Source organism: Fulvia fulva, chromosome 1 (genome assembly GCF_020509005.1).
Source record: "Fulvia fulva chromosome 1, complete sequence".
Lineage (NCBI taxonomy): Eukaryota > Fungi > Ascomycota > Dothideomycetes > Mycosphaerellales > Mycosphaerellaceae > Fulvia > Fulvia fulva.
In genome coordinates, this window is record NC_063012.1 from 2,104,441 (window position 1) to 2,127,113 (window position 22,673).

The 22,673-nt window shown below is 50.3% G+C and overlaps 7 protein-coding genes across 7 annotated transcripts; 4 read left to right on the forward strand and 3 right to left on the reverse strand.

Annotated features, from left to right (window-relative positions):
- Positions 1-8,573: 8,573 nt before the first annotated feature.
- On the forward strand, positions 8,574-10,603 carry CLAFUR5_00489 (FAD-binding monooxygenase moxY; the record flags this gene model as incomplete). Its single annotated transcript, XM_047899637.1, has 2 exons — positions 8,574-8,911; positions 9,013-10,603. The coding sequence occupies 2 exons, from the start codon at positions 8,574-8,576 to the stop codon at positions 10,601-10,603; spliced, it is 1,929 nt and encodes a 642-aa protein (XP_047756516.1).
- Positions 10,604-10,819: 216 nt separating this feature from the next.
- CLAFUR5_00490 (uncharacterized protein) lies at positions 10,820-12,392 on the reverse strand (the record flags this gene model as incomplete). Its single annotated transcript, XM_047899638.1, has 2 exons — positions 10,820-12,073; positions 12,153-12,392. 2 exons carry the CDS (start codon positions 12,390-12,392, stop codon positions 10,820-10,822), a joined length of 1,494 nt encoding a protein of 497 aa, XP_047755313.1.
- A 1,422-nt stretch (positions 12,393-13,814) lies between these two features.
- On the reverse strand, positions 13,815-14,789 carry CLAFUR5_00491 (NifU-like protein; the record flags this gene model as incomplete). Its single annotated transcript, XM_047899639.1, has 1 exon — positions 13,815-14,789. The coding sequence occupies one exon, from the start codon at positions 14,787-14,789 to the stop codon at positions 13,815-13,817; it is 975 nt and encodes a 324-aa protein (XP_047755312.1).
- Positions 14,790-16,458: 1,669 nt separating this feature from the next.
- On the forward strand, positions 16,459-17,573 carry CLAFUR5_00492 (uncharacterized protein; the record flags this gene model as incomplete). The annotated part of the gene is made up of 2 exons (XM_047899640.1): positions 16,459-17,228; positions 17,282-17,573. 2 exons carry the CDS (start codon positions 16,459-16,461, stop codon positions 17,571-17,573), a joined length of 1,062 nt encoding a protein of 353 aa, XP_047755315.1.
- Positions 17,574-18,582: 1,009 nt separating this feature from the next.
- Positions 18,583-19,632, forward strand: CLAFUR5_00493 (Galactinol synthase 2; the record flags this gene model as incomplete). The annotated part of the gene is made up of 1 exon (XM_047899641.1): positions 18,583-19,632. One exon carries the CDS (start codon positions 18,583-18,585, stop codon positions 19,630-19,632), a length of 1,050 nt encoding a protein of 349 aa, XP_047755314.1.
- A 286-nt stretch (positions 19,633-19,918) lies between these two features.
- Positions 19,919-20,719, reverse strand: CLAFUR5_00494 (60S ribosomal protein L9-B; the record flags this gene model as incomplete). The annotated part of the gene is made up of 3 exons (XM_047899642.1): positions 19,919-20,147; positions 20,251-20,554; positions 20,674-20,719. The coding sequence occupies 3 exons, from the start codon at positions 20,717-20,719 to the stop codon at positions 19,919-19,921; spliced, it is 579 nt and encodes a 192-aa protein (XP_047755309.1).
- A 361-nt stretch (positions 20,720-21,080) lies between these two features.
- On the forward strand, positions 21,081-21,806 carry CLAFUR5_00495 (Heterokaryon incompatibility protein 6, OR allele; the record flags this gene model as incomplete). The annotated part of the gene is made up of 1 exon (XM_047899643.1): positions 21,081-21,806. The coding sequence occupies one exon, from the start codon at positions 21,081-21,083 to the stop codon at positions 21,804-21,806; it is 726 nt and encodes a 241-aa protein (XP_047755308.1).
- Positions 21,807-22,673: the final 867 nt, after the last annotated feature.

Genomic DNA, 22,673 nt, shown 5'->3' on the forward strand with positions numbered 1-22,673 from the left:
TACGGTTAATAGTAAATAGGCGTTCTAAAAGTTCGGTTAGGGGAGTCTATATACGGGTGTTACGCGCTCGAGAGTCGCGACCGTTATTATTAGGTCGTAGACGGTTTCTATTACGTCCTCGGTCGTTATTACTATTACCGTTATTATTATTGTTACTACTACCTCCGCCGCCGCCGCCTCTACTAGTAGCTTTACGATACTTACGTATTAGCTACTCGAGTAAAGTCTCGCGCGGAGGTAAGTAGGAGGGTCGGCGACTAGAGCGGCCCCTACCTCTATTCTATATAGTGTCTTTAGTAGCTTAGAGTCGAGTCTTTAGATCGTTAACCTCCTTCTATAGAGCCTAGTTCTTAGCTTCGGCATCCTATACCTTCTTCTTCTCCTTTTCGTAAATCTCGCTAAATTACTTATATAGGTTATTAGCCTCCCTATACTTCTTCTCTACCTCTTATAACTTTACTAGGTCATAATCCTTCTAACTCTTTAGGTCTACGGCTATCTTCTATATTATAGCCTCCTCGCTTCGTAGTATCTTATAGGTACGGTCATACTCGGTATATAGCGTAGTGTACTAGGTGTTCTAGAGGTTATTAGCTCGCTCTATTATATCGAGTTGTCTACCTTTAGTAATTGCTATATTCACTACCTATAGTACGAAGTCGTAGGTAGTCTTTAGGTACTAGGATACGAGAGTCGTAAGTTTATCTAGTATAACATTCTAGTATTCGGATACGAGAATGTGCTCTACCTCGTCGAGTAATAGGTATACCTTGTCTAGGTCCTCTTCGAGCTTAAATTCGAACAGTTCTATAAAGTTAATCTTACTACCTTCTTCTCGCTCGAAGGCTTTCTAGTAAGCTTTATTAATTTCCTATTATAGCGCGACACCGGTATCTACTATAACCCGCCGGTTATCGTTCTATATCTAACTCTAAGGAAAAGAGGAGAGGTCGGGGAAAAGAGATGTACGCTACTTACCTTTACTCTTAGGCTTTAGTAGCGGTAGTATACTGCCGTTTGTCTATAAAGTTATATTATCTAGGTTCGGGGGAGGCGTAACGATACCTATTTCCTAACTATCTACGAGCACGCGACTACCTACTAATAATATCGCCGCGTTACGTTCTCTAGGCATTTACGCGCTATACGCCTTACCGTATTCTATATTCTAATACGACTTTACGCGTCCTTCGAGTTCTATAGTTCTTGTTAAGATGTAGCATCTTAAAGGGGGTCAACAATCAGGAAGTGATCTAGTAGCCTAAGGCATCCACGATGACTCAGCTTGTAGGGAGATACCTTCTCTCCCCTTTAGCTTAGATAGACATACAATACAATCAACATATTGGTTCCTAATATATTGCTGCATGCTCGTGCTATTAGTCAGTTGAAGATTGATCTCTTACTCCACTCCGCTGCTATCCACCCGTACCTGTTTAATAGGTTATGAGCCCGGGTTTGTGCAGGAATAAGAGCAACCTATATCAGTACAGGTTACTTGTATCCCTTGCTATCGTAGCAGAAAACATCTAGGAATCAGAAGTCTACCCCGTCTATCCTATCAAGGAGCTTAGTTCGATACTAAGTGATAGGTAACCCAGACAAGGACTCTGTGCGGCTTACTCAAAGCCAATACCTTGAAGATACTCTATAGGCAGAACTGCATCGAGATACTATCAAGAAGGACTTCAAGTAAGTCATTTGAAGCTCTGCTAGGAGAGACAGACCTGTGTCCTAGCCCCGAGACCTCACACCGCTCCTTCTTTACTTTACTAAGCAGGCCTTGGTATCCACACCTACGAACTTTCCCATTCTACACCAGAAGCCTCAGCAGGATCTGAGCCACCACCTTGGAACATACACACCTTGTTTCATTACATCCAATTTATTATAGATTCATACCAAGAGAAGACAGAGGAGAAGGGAGGCAAAATCCCAATTCTTGGGAGGGACAATTGGAAGAGATGGTTCAACCTTCAGAGATACAAGATGGAGAGCCAATCAGCATTCTTTGCAATTGATGACCTAATGGAAGTGTCTTTTGACAACATCAAGGGCAAGACTCTGAAACTCCAAGAAGAGGCTACAACCAAAGAGATCCTCAATACGCTAATATGGACAAGACACAATGCAGTATGCAACTTCAGTATCCTTAGTAGGATCACAGAAGAAGATGAATTTGAGCTTGAGGGCTCATATGAATCTAGAAGAGCTGCTGAGAAGTGGGTGTATCTCTGGAACAAGTATAGCCAGGTGCTACCAACCCATGCACATGAGCTCACAAAGCAATTTGTGACCTTTGAGATGAGTGAAGAGTTCACCATCAGATCTGCATAGACACACCTGGTTTCTCTTGGAAAAAGGATTGCTGATGTTGACCCAGAGGGTCAGCATTACAGGAAAGCTGATGTGAGGATGACCCAGCTCTTAAGCTCACTGCCACCTGACTACTATGTAGCCAGGGATACTATCATGGCTCAGCCAAAGATGGATCATAAAAGGACCTTAAAGATCCTTGAAGCTCAAGAAGCCAGGTTGGATCCCTCTAAGGCTGAGTATGGCATGGCAGCCACCTGGGTCAAGCCCTCAGGTCTAGCAAGACCACTCTCCTGCCTTCTCTGTGAGAAGGATCATCTGATCAAGGACTGCCCTAGTTTGCCTGAGGCAAGAAAGGTCCTTAGATCTCATTCCCAACCACCATCTTCCCAGAATACAACACATGTCAAGAAGAAGAGAACTCCACCACCCACTTCAAGGAGGACACCAAGAGAGAAGTCCTCTATAGAAGAACTTAAGAAAATGGTGAAGAAACTCAGCTCTGACATGCTGTCACTCCAGAAGAACCAGGCCCAGTCTTATACCTCTAAAGCAAAGAAGACTGGAAAAGGTTTCTCCGCCCAAGAGTCACCATGCAGCTCATCCCCAGAGACAATGTCTGATGATGATGAGTATGATGAAGTGGCTCACTCAACTGCAGAAGTCTAAGGCAAGTTCCCCTCGTCAGAGTGGTTACTTGACTCCTGTGCTTCATCCTATATGACTGACCAAAGCTGCCTCTTTAGATCTATGACTCCCTTAACAAGGAAGAAATGGATCAAAGTGGGAGGTGGGTTTTTATTGGCCACTCATATTGGGAATGCAGAGATGAGTGGGAGAGCTGGCAGAAAAGTTGTTTTGGAAGATGTCCTGCTTGTACCCAAGCTAGGAGTGAACCTGGTTTCATGGAACCAGTTTAGCAAGCAGTTTGGTGTGCAACCTCCATCATTTTCTCTTGTTTCCCCCTCTGGTGAGACTGTTGTCCAGACAAAGCTCCTTGGGGGGGGGTTCCATTCATTGATGAGATTTCTCCTCTCCTACAAGAACGGGCACATTACTCATCATGTGCACCACCAATGGAGAATGCCTTTGTGACTGCTCAATCAGAGACCGACCTGAAGCAGTAGGAGCTTTGGCATAGAAGATTTGCACACTTTGGGAAGAATTTGCTCCAGAATCTTCACAAGGTAACAGACTTGAAAGAACCCATTCCTATCCCTAAGGATGGCTTTCACCAGTGCAGAGTATGCTCAATAGCAAAGATGAAGAAGTACAAAGGCAAAGTTACAGAGAGAAGACCTGAAAGACTTGCCCTTGTATCTATTGACATATGTGGCCCACTACCAATCTCAAGACTAGGATTCAAATACTGGCTTGAGATTGTTGACAACTTCTCTAGGAAGAAGTGGACCTTTCCTCTTAGGAAAAGAGAAGATGCTCCAGTTGCTCTCCAGAACTAGAAGATCAAAGCAGAGAGGAAATCATCAGCGCAGCTGAAAGCAGTAAGACTTGACAATGCAAAAGAACTTATTGCATTAGTGAAGCAGTGGGAGAAGGATTTGGGGATTGGGCTCGAGCCGACTGAGGCATACAACTCTCTACAGAATGGACCAGTTGAGAGGTCAATACAAACCTCAGAGGACTCTATAAGGGCAATGCTTGAAGAGGCTAAAATGCCGGTTGAATTTTGGCCTGAAGCACTAGAGGCCCAAACTTATATGAGGAACAAACTGCCAAATGGCCCAGATTACGATAGGTTCAAGGTTTCACCAGATGAGGCTTTTGATGGTATCAAACCGACCATCAACCATTTGAAAGTTTGGGGATGCAAAGCTGTTGTCTATATGGACACAAGATCCCAACCTCAATGGGCAAGAAGTGACAAGCTAATGAATAGGGGTAAAGAAGCAGTGTTTATTAGGTATGTTGAAAACACAGCTAAAGCCTGGCTCTTTTGGGAACCAGACATGAGAGCTGTTAAACAACACACACATGCAGACTTCTTTGAGGACCAGCCTGGAGGTGATATGGGTCTCAATGTTCCAACATTGAATCTACTAAGCAGTGCACCAGCTAGGAAGCCCTTAGGAAGGCCGAGGAAGAACGTATCCTTAGGACAATCTACCTACCATTCAGGCGTCCATCAGAGCCCCCCCGAAATAGATCAGCCAATTGAGAGCCCTAAAGTCGCTCAGCCGAGAAAGCTGTTTGTGCAACTTCCCTAGCCTCCGGAGAACGTAGGGGAATTTCAGAAAATCGATCAGCTAATTGAGAGAAGCTCCCTAGATCCCTAGGAAATAGACGTTACTAGGTCACAAGTGACGGTCCCTAAATCATCCCTTGGAAAGAGAAAGGCTGACTATGATGTTGAGGGCTATGACATGAAACAGAAAGCCCCAAAATCTATGGTCCCTAAGCCCGAACTAACCACTGAAGTGGGAGAAGCAATGGACCTCTTAGAGAACCTTGCTGCTTTTCACCAAGCTTTCTTTGCAGCCATGCAATCAGTGGACAGTTCAATACCATGGGATAGCGAATTCCTGGAAGAAGTTGAGGAAATGGCCTTTGCAGCAACTGTAGAAGCCATTGTATACAAGTAAGAGGTCCCAATTCCAAAATCCTACAAGGATGCTGTGAATGACAAGAAATGGGGACATCTTTAGAAGGAAGCAATCCAAAAGGAACTAGATGCTCTACAGAGTAACAACACCTGGGAAAATTCTGTTCCACCAAAAGGAGCAAATCTGGTTACATCAAGATGGGTCTTTGATATTAAGAGAAGCATTAGTGGAGCTATTGAAAAGTTCAAGGCTAGACTAGTTGCAAGGGGCTTCTCACAGAAGTTTAGTGTTGACTTTATGGAGACATTTGCACCTACAGTAAGACAGGACACCCTTAGGGTGTTTATAGCTATTGTGTGTAAGAAGGATCTTCATCTTCACCAAGTGGATGTGAACAATGCATTCACAGAAAGCACCCTCCATGAAGACATCTTCATGTTACCACCACCAGGAGTTGAGCTTCCACCAAACATGGTGTTCAAAATCCTCAAAAGCTTGTATGGACTTAAGCAAGCAGCTAGAGATTGGAATCAACTCTGTGTGTTAAAGCTCAGAGAGATTGGATTCACACAGTCAGAAGTGGATCCATGCCTACTTATCTATAAGAAGAGGGAGATCATAATCCTTATACATGTGGATGACATTCCAATTGCTGCACCAAAGTTGACAGATGTTCTCCGGTTCAAAAGAGAACTTAGCAAGATCTTCAAGATCAAAGATCTAGGTGAACCTGAAAAGATCCTTGGCATGAGAGTCACAAGGGACAGGAAGAGAGGAATCCTGAAACTTGACCAAGGACACTTTGTTAGGGACAGCCTAGCCAAGATGGGAATGAACCATGAGAAGGCAGCACCTACACACTCACCTATGGACAGCTATGAGGCCCTCAAACCTTCAAGCCACATGGATGAGAGGTGTGACAAGGCAGAGTACCAGAGTACTAATGGTACTTGGATGTGGCCAGCAACAATCACAAGGCCAGACATTGCTTTTGCCCTAGGAAGGATGAGCTCATTTGTGAGTGACCCATCCACCTACCACATGAAGGCTTTGAAGAAGATCACTAGGTACCTAAGATCATACCCTGATCTAGGACTTCAGTTCTCAAAGTCTGGAAAAGGACACCTTATTGGATACTGTGATTCTGATTATGCAATGGACAAAGCAGACAGAGTCTCAATCCTTGGGTATGTCTTCTTCCTCTGTGGGGCACCAGTTTCTTGGATGAGCAAGAAGCAAAAGTCTGTAGCAACATCCACAATGGAGGCTGAATACATGGCTATGAATGCATGTGCGAAGCAGTCCCAATTCCTAGCTTCACTGCTAAGGGAAATGGATTGTCCAGAGTTAGTGGGAGACTGTTCCTATCAACCAAGAATCACTGGAAACCAGGAGACTGTATCAAATTTGAGACCAGTCCAATTAAGAGGTGACAATCAAGCTGCCCTCACCCTAGTGAAAGATGCACATGTTCATGACAAGTCGAAGCACATTGACATTGCCTATAACGCTGTTAGGAAACTTTGGTGGAGGAGGCTTATTGCTGTTGAGTACACCCCAACCTCTGAGATGGTTGCAGACGGGTTTACAAAACCAAAGACTGGTCCACACTTCCAGAGGTTTGTAAGCCAGCTGAACCTGTCATAAAAAGGTCCAAGTACTATTGACAGGAAGTGAGCAGACTGTAACCTCCCATACGAGATGAGTGGGAGTGTTAAGATGTAGCATCTCAAAGGGAGTCAACAATCAGGAAGTGATCTGGCAGCCTGAGGCATCCACGATGACTCAGCTTGTAGGGAGATACCTTCTCTCCCCTTTAGCTTAGATAGACATACAACACAATCAACATATTGGTTCTTAATATATTGCTGCATGCTCGTGCTATTAGTCAGTTGAAGATTGATCTCTTACTCCACTCCGCTGCCATCCACCCGTACCTGTTTAACAAATACTACTTATCTTTAAAGTACTTACTATAGCTTATAGCTAAATTTAGTAGTACTAAGGTATCTATATATAAATAGTCAATACTAAGCTAAGGTATATAGAATTAGTAGTAATTATAATAACTACTAATTCTTTACCTTAGTCTTCCAAATAGTAGTACTAGTAGTACTAGTTTAGGATCTCTATAGATAATTTTAATATTAGTAAGTAGCCTACTATTGTCTTTAGACTTTTCATAAATATCAATATTCTACTATTTATAGATAGTATATTTAGTACGTTCTTTAGTCTTAGAGTCTTATTTAAACTAGTCTAAATCGAAGGTCTATTTATCTACGTAATTATCCAAGCTAAAGTGCTCTAAATATAGCTGATTAAGTACGTACAAGGGCTATAATTAGAAGCTTAGATAAGCTATCTTTAACAATATACCTACTATACTAGATATATAGTAATAGAGGTAGGACTACGGTACTATAAAGACTAATAGTACAAAGTATATACTATACTTTATAGAGCATCTCGGCCGTCTAGCTATTTGTTGAGAGGCATACTAAGCTACGGATATTGGCCCTGATTCCGTAACCTTCCTGAAACCTTCAGAGATGGTACGATACCTTCCAGGTTATCGCTGTCTATAACGGGATACCCGCGCGCTACCCAAATGCTAAGAATCCGATATCCCTTTGCACCTCTTGTCGGTCAAAGTCAGTGCGGAGGCCCTGTCTAAGTTTTGAACATTGCTTAACAACGACAGAGTCCGACTAGTCCGGTCTGTCGCTGCGACAGCTTGCACAGACAATCTTGTGAACGTAATCCAGCTCTACCTCCCAAGTCAGGCGTATTGCTCCGGCGGAAGCTTGCCGAGGGTCATGTGACCCTCCAGCAAGCTTCTTGCGGATCTTGGTGGCTTCACTTCAACACCAACACAATCGAGCGATAGCAGCGGTGTGACTTAGGAGATAGATCCAGCTTAAAGCCCTGTAACCAGGGTAAAGAGTTTTGTCTACCCAAGAGCAAAGGGATGACCCCTGGAGATGTTACGCCAAAGATGGTCCTTCAGCATGAATGAAATGAATGAAGCATGTGCAAGCACCAGCATGGTTTGCCTATGGCGGTAAGTAAGGCCCACATTCACCTCTCTACGGGTTCCCCGCAAGAGCAACTCACTTTGGACTTGTATCTCTCACACCGTCATAGGTGCATGTCACTCTGCACGGCGGCACTTGCACCTCACTACTTGCTAGCACAGCTTCGGCCGCTCAGAACTTCACACACGACACAACGTCTTTCGCGCTTGATACTGTACTGAGTGAGCTCACCACCGGGATCGACGTCCTGCAAACAAGGTTTCAACATGCACTCAATTGCCTCCGACAACCAAGCACGAATACATCCTTCATCCAGGACACCGCGGTAGTTGGCAAGAGCTTATCTGCCGGTCTTTGAGGAGAATGGACATGCTCCACCTCCAGGTCTGGACCTGAATGCCGTCGAACTTTATGCGAGCAAACTCTCGGGGCAGCCATGTGCTTCACCTGCAACCTCGCCGGCTTTACACGCGGTTAAGGATGCCAGAGTACTTCTGCAGTTGGGGCGCCTCCTCATAAATGTAGCTGTAGGCTGCGACCGTGGCAATGCTGGCGCAGTGCTCTCTTCTTACTGCCACATCTCCCAGGCAAGCTTTTGCTCTTTCTGTCAACCTTAAAGCATTGTCCAACCAGGCTGCGTCTTGACGTTGCCTTGAACATGTCTGCTATCCCTAACCTCCCCCAGCATATCGTCGAGTTCAATGGCCACAATGCGGATGCTGCTCATGAGCACATCTTGAAAGCGAACGACAGTGCTCTCCACGTTGAACACACCACTCCCACAGCTGACAGCAAAACCAATGGGCACACGAATGGTTCCAGAGAACAAACCCCGTGGTTGCTTCACGATGCACCTATAGAGAACCAGCGGCCGATCAAGGTTATCGTGGTAGGAGCTGGATACTCGGGCATATACTGTGGCATTCGAATTCCAGAGCGACTGCGGAACTGCGAGCTGGTGATATACGACAAGAACGATGGCATTGGTGGTACTTGGTGAGTATTGTCATGCACGGGAGCCTTCTGCGAAATGCTGAGGATACCCGTGGCTCCTGTACATCTTGAATGACAACCATGCTAACATGCAATACCATCAGGTATGAAAACCACTACCCCGGCGCAGCCTGCGACATACCCAGCCATTCCTACCAATTCTCCTTCAATCCCAAGGTCGACTGGTCAGCGTTGTACGCGCCAAGCTGGGAGATCCGAGACTACCTCCAAGACACAGCGAAAAAGTACGGCGCCGATCGCTTCATGAAGCTCAGGCATGAGGTTACCGAGTGCACATGGGACAACGCAAGAGGGAAGTGGATCGTCATGGTGAAGAGGCCGAGTGGAGACATCTTCAAAGATGAGAGCGATGTTCTGATCAGCGCAAGGGGACTCCTCAATCATAAGCAATGGCCAGATATTGAAGGGCTGAAGGACTTCCAGGGTGAGGTGATGCATTCAGCGGATTGGAATGATGATTATGATTTCACACATAAGCGGATAGGGGTGATTGGATCAGGCTCAAGTGCTATTCAGATTATTCCCAGCTTGCAGAAAGTCCCCGGCGCACAACTGAATTGCTTCATGAGGAGCAAGACCTGGATCTCACCTCCCCTCGGCCAAAACTCCATGGACAAACTCGGCATGGGCTCCCAACTCCAGTTCAAACCCGAACAAATCGAGCACTTCAAAAGAGACCCCGAAGCATGGCTATCCTTCCGCCTCCTCGTCGAAGCCGACGCCAACAACATCCACGCCTCAACCCTCAAAAACTCCGAAATGTCCAAAGCCGCCATGATCGCCTTCGACACCGGCATGAAAGCCCGCCTCGCAAAGAAACCCCATTACTACGACTGGCTTAAACCCAACTTCGCCCCAGGCTGCAGACGTATCACCCCCGGTCCCGGTTTCCTCGAAGCCCTCGTCGAAGACAACGTCACCTTCACCCGCGACAGAATCGCCCAGATCGATCGGACCGGCATCATAACCGAAGACGGCACACACCACGCCATCGACGTCCTCGTCTGCGCGACAGGCTTCTACGCCAGCGCCGCGCCCCCTTTCCCAGTAACCGGCTTGAACGGCCACACCCTCCAATCCCACTGGTCCGACCGCTCGCACAACTACCTCTCCCTAACCACCGACCAATTCCCCAACCACTTCTTCATGCTAGGCCCCAACGGCGCCATCGCCGAAGGCTCCCTCACCATGATGATCGAAAGCACCGGCTCCTACATCCTCAAATGCATCCGCAAACTCCAGCGCGAGAATGTCAAATCCATGACCATCAAACCCGCCCTAGTGCGGGACTTCACGCGCTACTGCGATGCCTACTTCGAGGGGACGGTGTTCAAAGATGACTGTAACTCCTGGTATAGGAAGAATGGACAGGGCGTGCCGGGGGATAAGGTCACGGGGTTGTGGCCGGGGAGTACGCTGCATTGTATTGAGGCGATGAGGTCTCCGAGGTGGGAGGATTATGAGTATGAGTATTTTGAGGAAGAGAATGGGGCGGAAGGGAATCGGATGGGGTGGTTGGGGAATGGGTGGGCTGTGACTCAGTTGGGAGAGCCGACGAGGGAGCAGTTGGCGTGGTATCTTTTGCCGGCGTTTCAGGAGAGGGATGTTGGGGTTCCGGTGGCGCCTAGGCCGGAGGAGAATGAGATGTATCAGGTTAGGCCGTGGTCGTATTGAGGGTTGGGTGGTATAGGAGAAGGGATCGTTTAGAGGGGGAGGTCGTGAGCTTCGTTGCCTCGTACAGGATCGCAGCTTTGTACAAAAATCCATGGTCATGGGCATCGTCATGCTCAATATCCATCGCCTCTCACTCTTCAGACTACCGTCGTAGCCACCGTTCATAAGAAAAGAAACCCAATGCCCGAGCCACACCATCACTTCCACCCTCTTCAATCAAAGCTTCTTAAAAAAGTCCAAAACGCTCGCCCTCCGCTTCACTATCTTCTCCCGCTGAATAATCCTCACCGCATCAGCAATGAGATGATCATTCTGCGGTCCCCTGTACACCTTCGTCTCCTCAGGCCGGCGCGGCTGCTCAGCTTTCTTGGGCTCAGCGAACTGTGCAAGCATACTACTTTCCAACAACGCACTTTGCGACCGCTGCGATTTCTTCTCTGTATGCGAGAAGACATGCAGGTTGAAAGTATGGCGGACTCCATCATCAGTCTCTGGGCGTTGCGACCAGCCTGGCCTGTCGTTTGCTGTGAGCACACGTCGTTCTACTACGGGTGGAGTGTCGACTTCTGGGATCCTTGCGTTGAGCACGACTTCCTCTTCTAGGAAGCGGGACGTGCGGGTTTCGGTGTAGTAGTTTGATGATGTTGATCGGTCCTGCTGCGACCTGGGCACGGTATCGATGAGACTTCTGCGCTTGGCTGCGTCGCCTGGTCGGTAAGGGGCCCTGCCTCGGTCTGCGCTATCTGAATCTTCACTGCGAGCACTTGAGCGACGTCGTGGCGGTGTTGGCTGTAGGTTTCGTAAATGCGCTAGTGGTTGGAGGTCTGGTAATGATGGCATTTCCGGCAGTGGCTGCAGTTCGGGCAGATCAGGCGTGACCAGAGAGTGGAAGTCTCGGGCGTGGGTTTCGGTGGCTGCTGGATCCATGGAGTCGTGCTTTTGTGATCTGCCCGAATTCCGTTTCGAATCGTGTCTTTCCGATGCAGATGGGTGCTTGAAGCCCAGCGGCGAGATTGCAGCCAGTGCAGCCGCAAGATCGAACTTCTCTTCTGACAGCCTGAACCCCGCCGCTTCCTCCTCTTCCAGCTCGAGCATATCCGGCTCTTCTGTCAGCACTGGCGCTTGCCTATGAGGCGCCCGTACCTTCCCATCTACCGCGAATGGCTCTGCAATCATTGGGAGGGGTTCGGAAATGTGCTTTCGCCTTCGCGAATGAGGTGTCACCTCGTCGTATGTTGTCGTCGTCGTCACCGCGAACGACTTGGCGGCACTTCGGGGCACGTATTGGCCATTTCTGAACGACTCTCGCTTCTCCCGACTCCTTCGCAGAGCATCTTGTTCCTTCTTGTGCAAATTGAGCTTGCTGCACAGCAATGCGGCATCCAGAGGCAACGGCTGCACAGCGCCGGAAGATGGTCCAATATACTTCGTTGAGGTATGGTTGTCGTGTGCCGTGCTGTCAGGCAAGTTCTGGATGCGGCGATGTTGAATCAGCATATACTCGCACGGCCATAAGCAAGCACATGCACGCCCGCATAACACAACGTACCTTTGGCGGCATCGGATCAGCACGACGGGCTGCCATATCGACGGGCTTCTCGCCTTCGTCTCGAAACACTTCTCCAAGTTTGTTCAGTACTCTTTCTACGTCCATGGCGGAAGCACGAACCGATCCTGAAGCCGACACTTCAGTCTTCGACAATCCGGGTCTCGGGCGTCTCTTTGAACTTCCAGACAGTCTCTCCTTCGGCTTTGGCTCGCAATTTACACCCAGTCGAATACCAGTCATGCCACAGCTGGCGCAACCAACGGACGCCCAGAGTCCTTTGTTCAACGCCAACAGCACCACCAGATTAACTCTGCGCTCCGAGTGTAGCTTCTGTCAGTAGGTTGGAAGGTTAACGCCAGCGCCACGTTGGGTCCCGTGCGAGCGCCATCTTCCTCCTGCCACTCGAGCCAGCTGTGCAACACGGCCGTTTTCGGTGAGGTGAAACTTGCTAGTAACGACTGTGGAAGATGACTGAGTCGTCGTGCTATGGCCTGATCCTGAGCCGAGTTATCTCTGCAGTACTGTCCGAATTGCGACATGTCCCACCGTACATGTGCTCATGAAAGCTCTGCGTGCGACTGGTACCGAGACGTCCGACACCATTGCTGCACGACGGAAAGCGCCACGTAGGCAGCACGCAGCAGTAGTGTGACAGAGGGGTTGCCAATACTTTGCGCGATACAGGGTGTCAACTGCTATCCACGCATACGTGGATAGCGTCCGTCGTGGCATTGATCGCCGGAGTTGTCTCATTCGCTAAAATCCAACAGAAACCCCCTTCTTTCGCCCATTTTGTACTGCCGACTGGCTATACAGTGAGTCGGCACTAAAGACACTATCCACACATGCACGAAACACCCTGTACAGTACACAGGCACCGTCGACGGCGTCTCAGGAACAAGCCGCGAACAAAGCAACAAGGTCACATGCGCGACCCAAACTGCCCGAGCTACGATGTGTTCTTCCGTGGGTGGCTATATTGAGATACTCCATTCGGTGACCCGAATTACCGTGGCTGTTAGTGAAAGAGTGGATTGACACGTCTCTGCGTTGATGGGAGAGGCGTTGACACAACTCACTTGTCGCTGGGAAATGATCATGGACATCGTCTTGGTAAGAAGGGATGGGTAGGTACGAAAGGTGAAAGATGAAGTCGTGTGCTACGACTGCCAACCCGAGCAACTGCCGGCTTGTCTTCATTCTTGGACTCAAAGCTGACCAGGGACTACCTCCGTACATGTGCCTACTGCAAAGCACTATACAAGACGATGACTACTGCGTCTTGTCTGTATGCTGCTCGGCTTGGCATTGGACAAGAGTGTTCAACCCTATTTGGAACCTGCTTTCCACCGCTCAACGGTGTGCGGCTCTCCGCTGGCCATGCTCGGTAGTGGTGAAGATCACTATATTCTAACAACAGTGTAACATCGCGAGGTATACACTTCTTCCTGGTCCGAGAACGAGTCATGTTCGGGACACTGTTAGAGTATATGAGAGTGTCGTAACAAGATAATATCGTACGGTTGTGTTTCGGAGGGCATATGAACAGTGTGTATGGCTTCGCACAACGAGCTTCATCGAGAATGCCTGCCAGCTTCTGAGGCTTGAACGCTTGCAATCAATTCTACACACCACACCTCGTCATGACAAGCAGCACCCACTCTATCCAGCAGCATGATCAATCGACCCAGGCCCGGGGCTTGTCGGCGGAACCTCCCCCTTCTGCGCCTTCAACTTCTCCTCGAACTTCGCAAATTCCTGCATCGCGATCTCCTCCTCCTGATCCATGACCTGCTGCACCCCCTTGACCTCTTCAATATAATGCATCAACATGCTCTCAATCCCATTCTTCAATGTGACGGTACTGCTATCGCACGTCCTGCAAGCACCTCTTAACTTCAGCATAACCTGACCATCGTGGAAACCTCTAAACTCAATGTCACCGCCGTCTTCCTGGATTGCGGGGCGGATGCGGGTGTCGAGGAGTTCTTGGATCATGCCGACTACTTCTCCGTCTTCGGGGTCGTAGGTTGCTGCCGCTTCGCTTGCGGCGCTGCCCTGGCCCTCTTCGCCGGTCTTGTTCTCTACTATGTTGACGAGGGGCTGACCGTTGGTCACGGCTTCGGTGATCAAGCTAAAGACCTCTGGCTTGACGTGTGCCCAGGGTGTGGAGCTGTCCTTGGTCACGGTGATATAGTCCTTGCCGTAAAACACGCTCGTCACTCCGTCCACATTCATCAGGTTTGCGGCCAAGGGTGAAGGATGCGGCGGTGCTAGAGTCGAGCGCGGTGAGAGGTATTCCAGAAAGGTGGTAGGGATGTTGTCAGGTATCACTTCATGGTTGGGCATGAATTTCAACGCATCTGCATTGGGTGTGTCCTCGGTCTGTATGAAGATGGTTCGTTTCGCTTGTACGGAAGGTAACGATCCCCGCGCTGCTGCTTGACCGAGGGGCGGTATTGTCGGTCTCTGTCTCCCGCTCGAAGCGGACAGAGGGGAGAATCGAGAGGCATCGCTGAAAGATCTGGTGGTTGTGCTGCTGGTGGCAAGGCGCGAGGTCCTGCTCACTGCGTTTCTTGCAGTCGTCGGTCGTGCGGCGGCCTCTGCGAGGCATCTGACAATAGGCCTGGCTGACATCCTGAGGGTTTGGTAGGGACGTGGTACAGTGTTGTGCCGTGTTGATCGAAGCAGTGATATGTTTCGACACAGCCAAAGATTGAGGCGCGCTGGAGGTACGTCAACTGAGTAATGGCTCCAGTCGTTTCACGTGCAAGCAGGACGCAGTACTATTAGCGGAAATAGATATTTCCTGTTTCCGATCCTCTGTGGAGCACTGTGGAGGTGTGTTGTCTTGCGTTGTTGCCACAACGCCATCTCACTTCTTTGCACATGTACACGATAGCGTACATGGAGCCGATTCGAGATTTGGGGCAAGACAGATCTGCGTGTGAAGCATTGAGGATTCCAGATCAACGACCAGCTTCCAGCGGTGCTGGCTCCGGCTGCTGGAACAGCACGACACAACCCACGATTATGCCTGCTGCTCATCACCAATCTGTCCGGTGCGTATAGCTATGGCAAGGCATTGCTGTCATCCGTACGCGTGACAAAGCGTCAGACTGTCGTAGCCGCCTGTGAGCGCTGCCGAGAGCGCAAGGTAAAATGTGACGGCCAGCGTCCTTGTTCACGCTGCCAAAGGAATAGCAACGCTCGCTGTGTCTACCAAACACAACGCGGCGAAACACAATCACAGGCCGTGAAAAGAAAGCACGAGACCACCGCCGATTCCTGCCGAGAGCTCAACGCTTTGTATGACACTCTGGCCGACTCCGACTTCGAAACGGCCACGGAGATGCTACAGCGTATTCGCAATCGCGATGATGTCGCATCCATTATCGATCATGCACGGCGCGGTGCTGTTGGTGCAGCTGCTCCACTGTACGAAAATGTGCTGTTGGCGGTTGTGAACCTCCAAAGGTAAGCGTAGCGGAGTGGAGCTCTCTACCAACCCTTCTAGACTGCAAAGGAGCGTGCGATCCACGCTACCGCTACCCGACGTACAGTGCTTATTATACGACGACATAGGCGTTAGCGACGAGTGTATGTTTGCGAGTTCGCCAACAGGCACAGTGCGGTAGGTCACGTGACCCCAAAACTTGAAAGCTGACCAATCAGAGCGGGCGCCAAGGCTAGTTGAGGGCTGGTGATAGAGCTCCACTCCCTCCTCGCTGACGCCACCACCTACGCTCGAGTGTTCGCAAGCTCACACGTCGCTACGGTGGATGGCTGGCGCTCGTCGGTCGTTACGCTTAATAAGGAAGCTCGGAAGCCAGATCCGCAAGTCTGTAGTAAAGCAGTCGAGGCTTTGCTAACCATCATTGGACTGTCAGGACATCAGCTGGCCCTCTACCTAGTTCAATCCACGGGATCGCTTGCGGATGTCATTCGTCTCGCCTATCACATGATGGCTATAGACTGGCGGTTTGTGGATTCAAGGCCCGGCCAGAGCCCGAGTGTACTGGAAAAGGGGATCATACAATTTCAATGGCTTGCTGACGTTGTCGGGGCATCAAGACAAATCGCACAGGGCACTCATAACTAGACCAGCACTGCGCTTTCGATCACCCGTCAACAGCTGTTGAACCCGATCAGCCCTGGGTTTTATGAAGGGCCTATCTTCTACGTACCTGCGTCTCCATGGACGACACTTGCATCAAACAACACTATTTCTGAGCTGGTCTCCATATTCCTCGTACACTTCAACGGCTACGCGAGATACGTTGAGGAAGACATCTTCCTCTCTGCTATGAGAAGTGGGAATCCCAGCTCAGAGTTCTGCTCGTCGTTCCTTGTGCACAGCATTTGCGCACTAGCGTCCATGCACCGCAGCGATCAAGCGGTCTTTTCTGAGGAGGGAAACATGCTAACACGTGGAGACCGCTTTCACAAGCAGGCTCTACGCCTGTATTATGCAGAAGAAGGCCGAGCTTCACTGACTAACCTACAAGCTGTAATGATACTGATCATGTCTTGTGGATTTCGTGGTCACGACAAGCTTGGCCTGGGCCTGCTTACTGCCGCCGTTGGTATGGAGAGCGCACTTACTTCCATGAGACGTGGAGCACCACCACTGGACGTCAGCGCTTACCAATCATTGTCGCCTGTCGAACAAGCTCGGATCAGGGCGAGATTTGGTGCATCTTGCGGGATTGCCTGCACAGAAATATCTTACCGGTCCGCCCTACTCTTAACATCAGCCTTCTCAGCCTCACATTTGGAGTCCCTAGCCAGTGGCTGCCAGATGCTACCCGTACGAACGGAGTACTGGGTTCCCTATCCGCTGAGCTCAAATCCTCTTCCCTGGCGCAGGAATATCGGTCTTCAAGCGCGCATGGAGCTTGTCCGGTTGGTTCGCGACCTTTGCGAGCTACTTTTTGGTGTTCGACGAATCCTGGCAACAGTGGAACTACGACGCAATGCGACTGCTCTTGCGAAGAGCTTTCACAATTGGATGCTGTCACTGCCTGTTGACCTACGTTACTCGAATAACATGCCAACTCCAGTATATGAGTTGCAGTAAGTCTATGATCGACTTGTGCCATTGATTACATGCTAATCGTGATCCGCAGTCGACAGTACCTCTGTGCTGTCATGGTCCTTCACATAACCGTTTGGAGACATCTACGTAGTCCCACCGTGACAGAGGAAATCTCCACGCCTGAACATTATCAAGTGGACAAGAATCAGGACTTCCTTTTGCAGGCTCTCAGCCACGCTAGACAGGGATCCAGGTTGCTCAAAGACTTCCGAGAAACATATGGCCTGCGACTCGTTCCACCTTTTGTGGTGCAGCCGGCACAGATTGGCAGTTTGCTCTTACTCGAGCATCTCGACCTTGACCCGATTTCACCGATAACGTAAGATTCCGACACCCTCATCACCGACAATTCTGCGGCGTTTGAAGAAAACTTTCGTTGCCTGCTGTCTATGGGCATGCAGTGGACGCTCTCTCGCGGCGTCACGCGTATGGTCGTCAATACAGCGCGCGACCTTAACATCAAACTGCCGCTTGCCGTTGTGCAGCTCATGTACACGATGGCCGACCTGGCCTGGCAGCCCCTGGATGAGTTGAGTTATAAGTCAGCGTATCCGAACATCATCTTTGCAAACGACAACGAGAGCGCTGCCAGCGCTGGCCTACAATTAGACGATTCTCTACATAAGTGGAGCGTGGTATATAGCAACGACTAGCAGTCGTTCGGTGACCTGGCAGGCACTGCTATTGCTCAGGATACCTGCAAATTTGCCTAAGGAGACAGGAAACTGCAAGCGTCAGCAGGAGACGATGATGCAGTGCCATCGCGGACGAACGACACCATCTTCTTGGATGCTTGCAACCAATATCATCGGCGTTCGCTCTAGCACACTGATCGAGTACTGACGTGCCTGGATACCGAAGCTGGATTTGCAAAGCGCCGCTGGACACCCGCCATTTGACCTTGGTGGGCGGGACCTGCATATGTCATTGGTTCTCTTACCGACCCTGTACAACATCGCGCTATATCCTGGTGTTTTTCTTGGTGGTCGACGTTGCATACCAAGTGGCAGAAAACTTGTCAAATGCACGAAACGGCGACTGGAAGCTGCAAGCACTGCTCCACTTTTCCGCTGACCTCAACCTACCATATGTCATCGTCTACCAGAGCATAGCTTGGTAAGACATGTTAAACTCCGATCACTGTATGTACCTGATCCCTATCAACAAATGTTTGACGGCCCGGGAGTTGACCTTGTCCCACAGCACCTCAGTCCCAGATTTCACGAAATCGATGACCTCACCATGATAAGTCGATAAGCTGCAATACGGCCTACATCTCTTCATCTCTTCCGAGCTCGTCGCTCGCACCACAATGCATATCCATTCACCGCAATGGCTGGACCGGACCCTAACGCTCCGCCAGCCGATCCGCTGTCACGAGTCTGGATAACGCTGGCTACTCGAGCATCCTACCTACCAGGCCTGGTCTTACTCATCCACACCCTCTATAAACACGGCTCGGTCCACCCCATCATCGTCCAATACACCAAGACCCTTCCGAAAGACTGCGTAGAATGCCTAGAAAAGCTCCCCAAAAGATACCCACTGCTCCGCCCGCAGTTGGTCGAACCAATTGCTTTGCCCCAAGGCCTCAAACCAGTCGCAACCCGCTTCGACGACACTCTGACTAAACTCCGCGCATTCGAACCTATCGATGACCCGAAAGTGCTACAGCAACTACGCCTCCCTAAGACACCAGAACACGCCTGCTTCCTCGATGCCGATATCATGATCTTCAAGAATCCAGACGACATCTTCAACATCCCCCGCCCTTCCAACAACTGGATCATCGCCCACCACGCCTGCGTCTGCAACATCGACTCAGACCCCTGGGCGCCACCAGAATGGACCAAGGAAAACTGCGCCTGTACACCCCTCGTCCACCCCTCCGCCCTCTCCGGCCCCGTGCCCTCATCCCCATCCGCCGGCGCGCGCCCAACATACCAACTCCTCAACTCCGGCGTCTTCGTCTGCAGCCCCTCTCTCAAACTCTGGAACCAAATTGAAAAATTCCGAGTCTCCGACCCCCGCGTGGCCAACTTCACGTTCCCGGATCAGAACTTTCTCGATGAGTTCTTTCGCGGGAAGTGGGTTCCGATGGGGTGGCAGTACAATGCGCTGAAGACGCATCGGTATTGGCATGCTGGGGCGTGGAGGGATGGGGAGGTGAGGTGTTTGCATTATATTGTGGACAAGCCGTGGGAGAAGAGGCCCGGGGCGGATGGGGTGGCGGGGTATCTTGGGAGGGATGGGGAGACGCATAGCTGGTGGTGGAGGGAGTTTGATGAGTTTGAGGGGTTCAAGGGGGAGGGTGGGGAGGTGTTGGAGGTTGTGAAGAGGTATATGGGGAGGGAGTTGAATGATATTGATGGGATCAAGTAGTCCGGATGTTAGGAAAGTGCGACAGATCTTGTGTAGACAGATGGCGCAGATGGATGGAGGTAGTCGAAAAAGAACGGGAGCGTTCTCGTCGTTGAAGTGTTGACAATGGGAATCAGAAGGAAAATGACAGTTCTCTCAGTGGCAGACTTGAATGTCTTCATTCACGATGGTTATCTGGTTCATGCCGTTCCAGTCGTAGAATGTCAGCTTTTCTTCTACTGCCGATATCCGCTCCATTGCGCCAGCCAAGGTGAAAGTAAACGAAACACACTTTTCATCGCCGCATTTACTCGGTGACAATGTTGGTGCGCTCGCTGACGTAGAGACCGTCCAAGAACTTTCGGATATCCTTGTTCCTCACTCTGCAGATCTGCTGAATGTCGGCGGCGGACTGGGACACGGCCTCGAGCGAGTTGCCGCTGAGCTGGAGCTCGTCCTTGACGTTCTTGGACGCCTCGACGTCGACACCTGGCTGCATGGTGACGTGACGCACAATCTTCTCGCCCAAGAAGTTTCTGCAACGAAGAAGTATCCATTAGTATCACTTTGGTGTATCCTAACCCCCGCCCACTTGCAGAGCCTCGCGCGAGGCGCTGCAACGGGACTACTGCGACGTACCGGATCTCCACCTGCCACAGGCCGGTCTCGCTGTTCTTCTCGAGGTTGACGTTGATGGGGAAATGGGCGTAGACGTAGCGCATCTTGTAGAGGAAACCCTTGGTGACGCCGATGATCAGGTTGTTGATGAGAGTGCGGACGGTGCGGAGGGTTGCGACGTTCTTGCGCGAGCCGTGGTGGAGCTCGATCTTGATGACATCCTTCTTGGGGTGCGAGAAGGCGACTGCCAGATGGCCCAAGTCCTTGGAGAGCTTGCCGCGAGGACCCTCGACGGTGACTTGGCGGGTCTTAATGTGGACCTTGACTATTGGGAGAGTGTTGTCAGTACGTGTTTGCGGTATGCCTTTTCTTCAATGTCCTTTCGGCGCATCTTTTCTCGCAGTAGCTTCAATGCTTCGACGGCAGGATCGTGGGCGCACATACCGCCCTCTGGGATGTCCAGGGTCTCCTCGGAGTAGATGTAACGCATGTTGGCGGCTGGCGGTTAGTCGTTGGGCGAGGGTGTTGGCAATGGTCGTCGACGTTCACAAGTTCGATCTCAGGCGGAGGAAGTCGCGAGTGTGTGCCTTCCTTGGCAAAATTCAGCGGACCGGTCCGACTTCCGACCAAGCGAAACTCAGCCTCAGCTCTCCTTCGAGCCTTCCTTCATTCATCGTCTCCCGATATCCAGAGCAAGCCAAAGCGTGCTCATTCACAGAAAGCCTTTGCTGATGTTCGCGATCGCTCGAGAGGTCGACTTTGGCTTCGGTCTCGAGCTGCGACATGAATCATTCTCTCTCCTCTCATGCTAATAGCACTCGTTGCTGGTGACCACTAACAACGTCAACGTGATGCAGGCAAGCGGCTACGATGTGCCAGATCTGGCCTTGCAGTACCAGCATACTGCCCTGCCCGAGGCCGGCCACATACCCATCCTCGTCTTGCGGCCATCAGAAGACATTGGGTCTCCGGTCGAATGTGACATGGAAGCTGTGCCCTTGTCTCGAGAGAAGTCGGACTACGTGGCTCTATCCTACAGCTGGGGTATGGATGCGGATGGCGATACCTCTCTGAATCGCAGCATCACGATCTGTGGCAAGCCTAAGGCTGTGACCCAGAATCTGTTTGAGTGCTTGCGTCGTACGCGCCACGGGGTAGGCCTATTGAGGATATGGATTGATGCAATCTGTATCAATCAAACCGACGACGACGAAAAGACCAGGCAGGTTGCTAACATAGCGGAAGTGTATGCCAACGCGGAGCGCACCATTGTCTGGCTCGATGAGCATGATCGTAACGGCAACGATGCAGAGATGTTTGCGCTACTGAAGTGTCTAAGCACAGCAGACTATCTAAAGCATCCACGTGCTGAACACTCGTGGCGAGAAATACATGGACGGGTTCATGTTCGATGTGATCTAGTTACGTCGAGCATGAAAGATCTTACCCGAGGCGAAACCAATGAGGTCGTTACCAAAATGCTGCAGTTCTTGAAGCGGCGGTACTTCGCCCGACGGTGGACCGTCCAGGAAGTGCGCAACAGCAGCGAGGTCACCCTGTACTGGAACAAATATTGAATGTCTTTGCAAGAGTTCATACAGGCATTGAACACCCTGCAAGACTTCTCGCTGTACTCCGAGTCAGGAATGGACAAGCACAGTGCTAAACTACACTCAGAGCTCGCTGTCATGCTAGTCAAGCGCCCTCGCTTGTTGAGAATGTACAGCGACATGAATCTGCTGGAATTGCTGATGGACTGCTCCGAGATGGACTGTTCGGATCCGAGGGACAGGCTCTTTGCACTCTCGAGCCTGGACCGCAATTTCAGCATTTTACCCGACTACAGCAAGAATTATACAGATATCTGTATCTACTTCGCACAACTACTGATACAAAAATGCCACATAGGGACCGTCTTTCGGAACCTTCGCTACAACCGTGACAGCATTGCCGCTAGCTTTCCTACATGGGTTCCTGACTTATGCTACCCGTTCTCGACACTGAACAGAGGACACGAAATCGACGCTGCTCTCAATGTGTGCTTCGAAGCAAATAACACGCTGTCGCTCCAGCCATTCTATGTTGGTCTCATCTTTGACATTCGCCCATCAAGAAAGGGCGAAGATGGTGATCTCCATTTCAGCATCTCTCATGCTCCCCATGACAACCGGCAGTACACTTATTACGAACGAGAAAGCGAGAATGCTGCGCACCTGTTCCAACGAGACCAGGTATCTCTTCTGCAACTGGGATCGCATCGAAACCGATTCTGATGCACATCAGATGATATACCTGGTTGAGCGGGGAGAGGACAGTTGGCGCATCGTACGGACATTCTCTGGCAGCACCGCTGTACGGATCTTTGTGCCGATGTTGAGAGCGGAGGGTGGACGTAGACATCTGCTTGTTCGGTGAAGGACGACGACGAAGCTCTGTGCAACTTA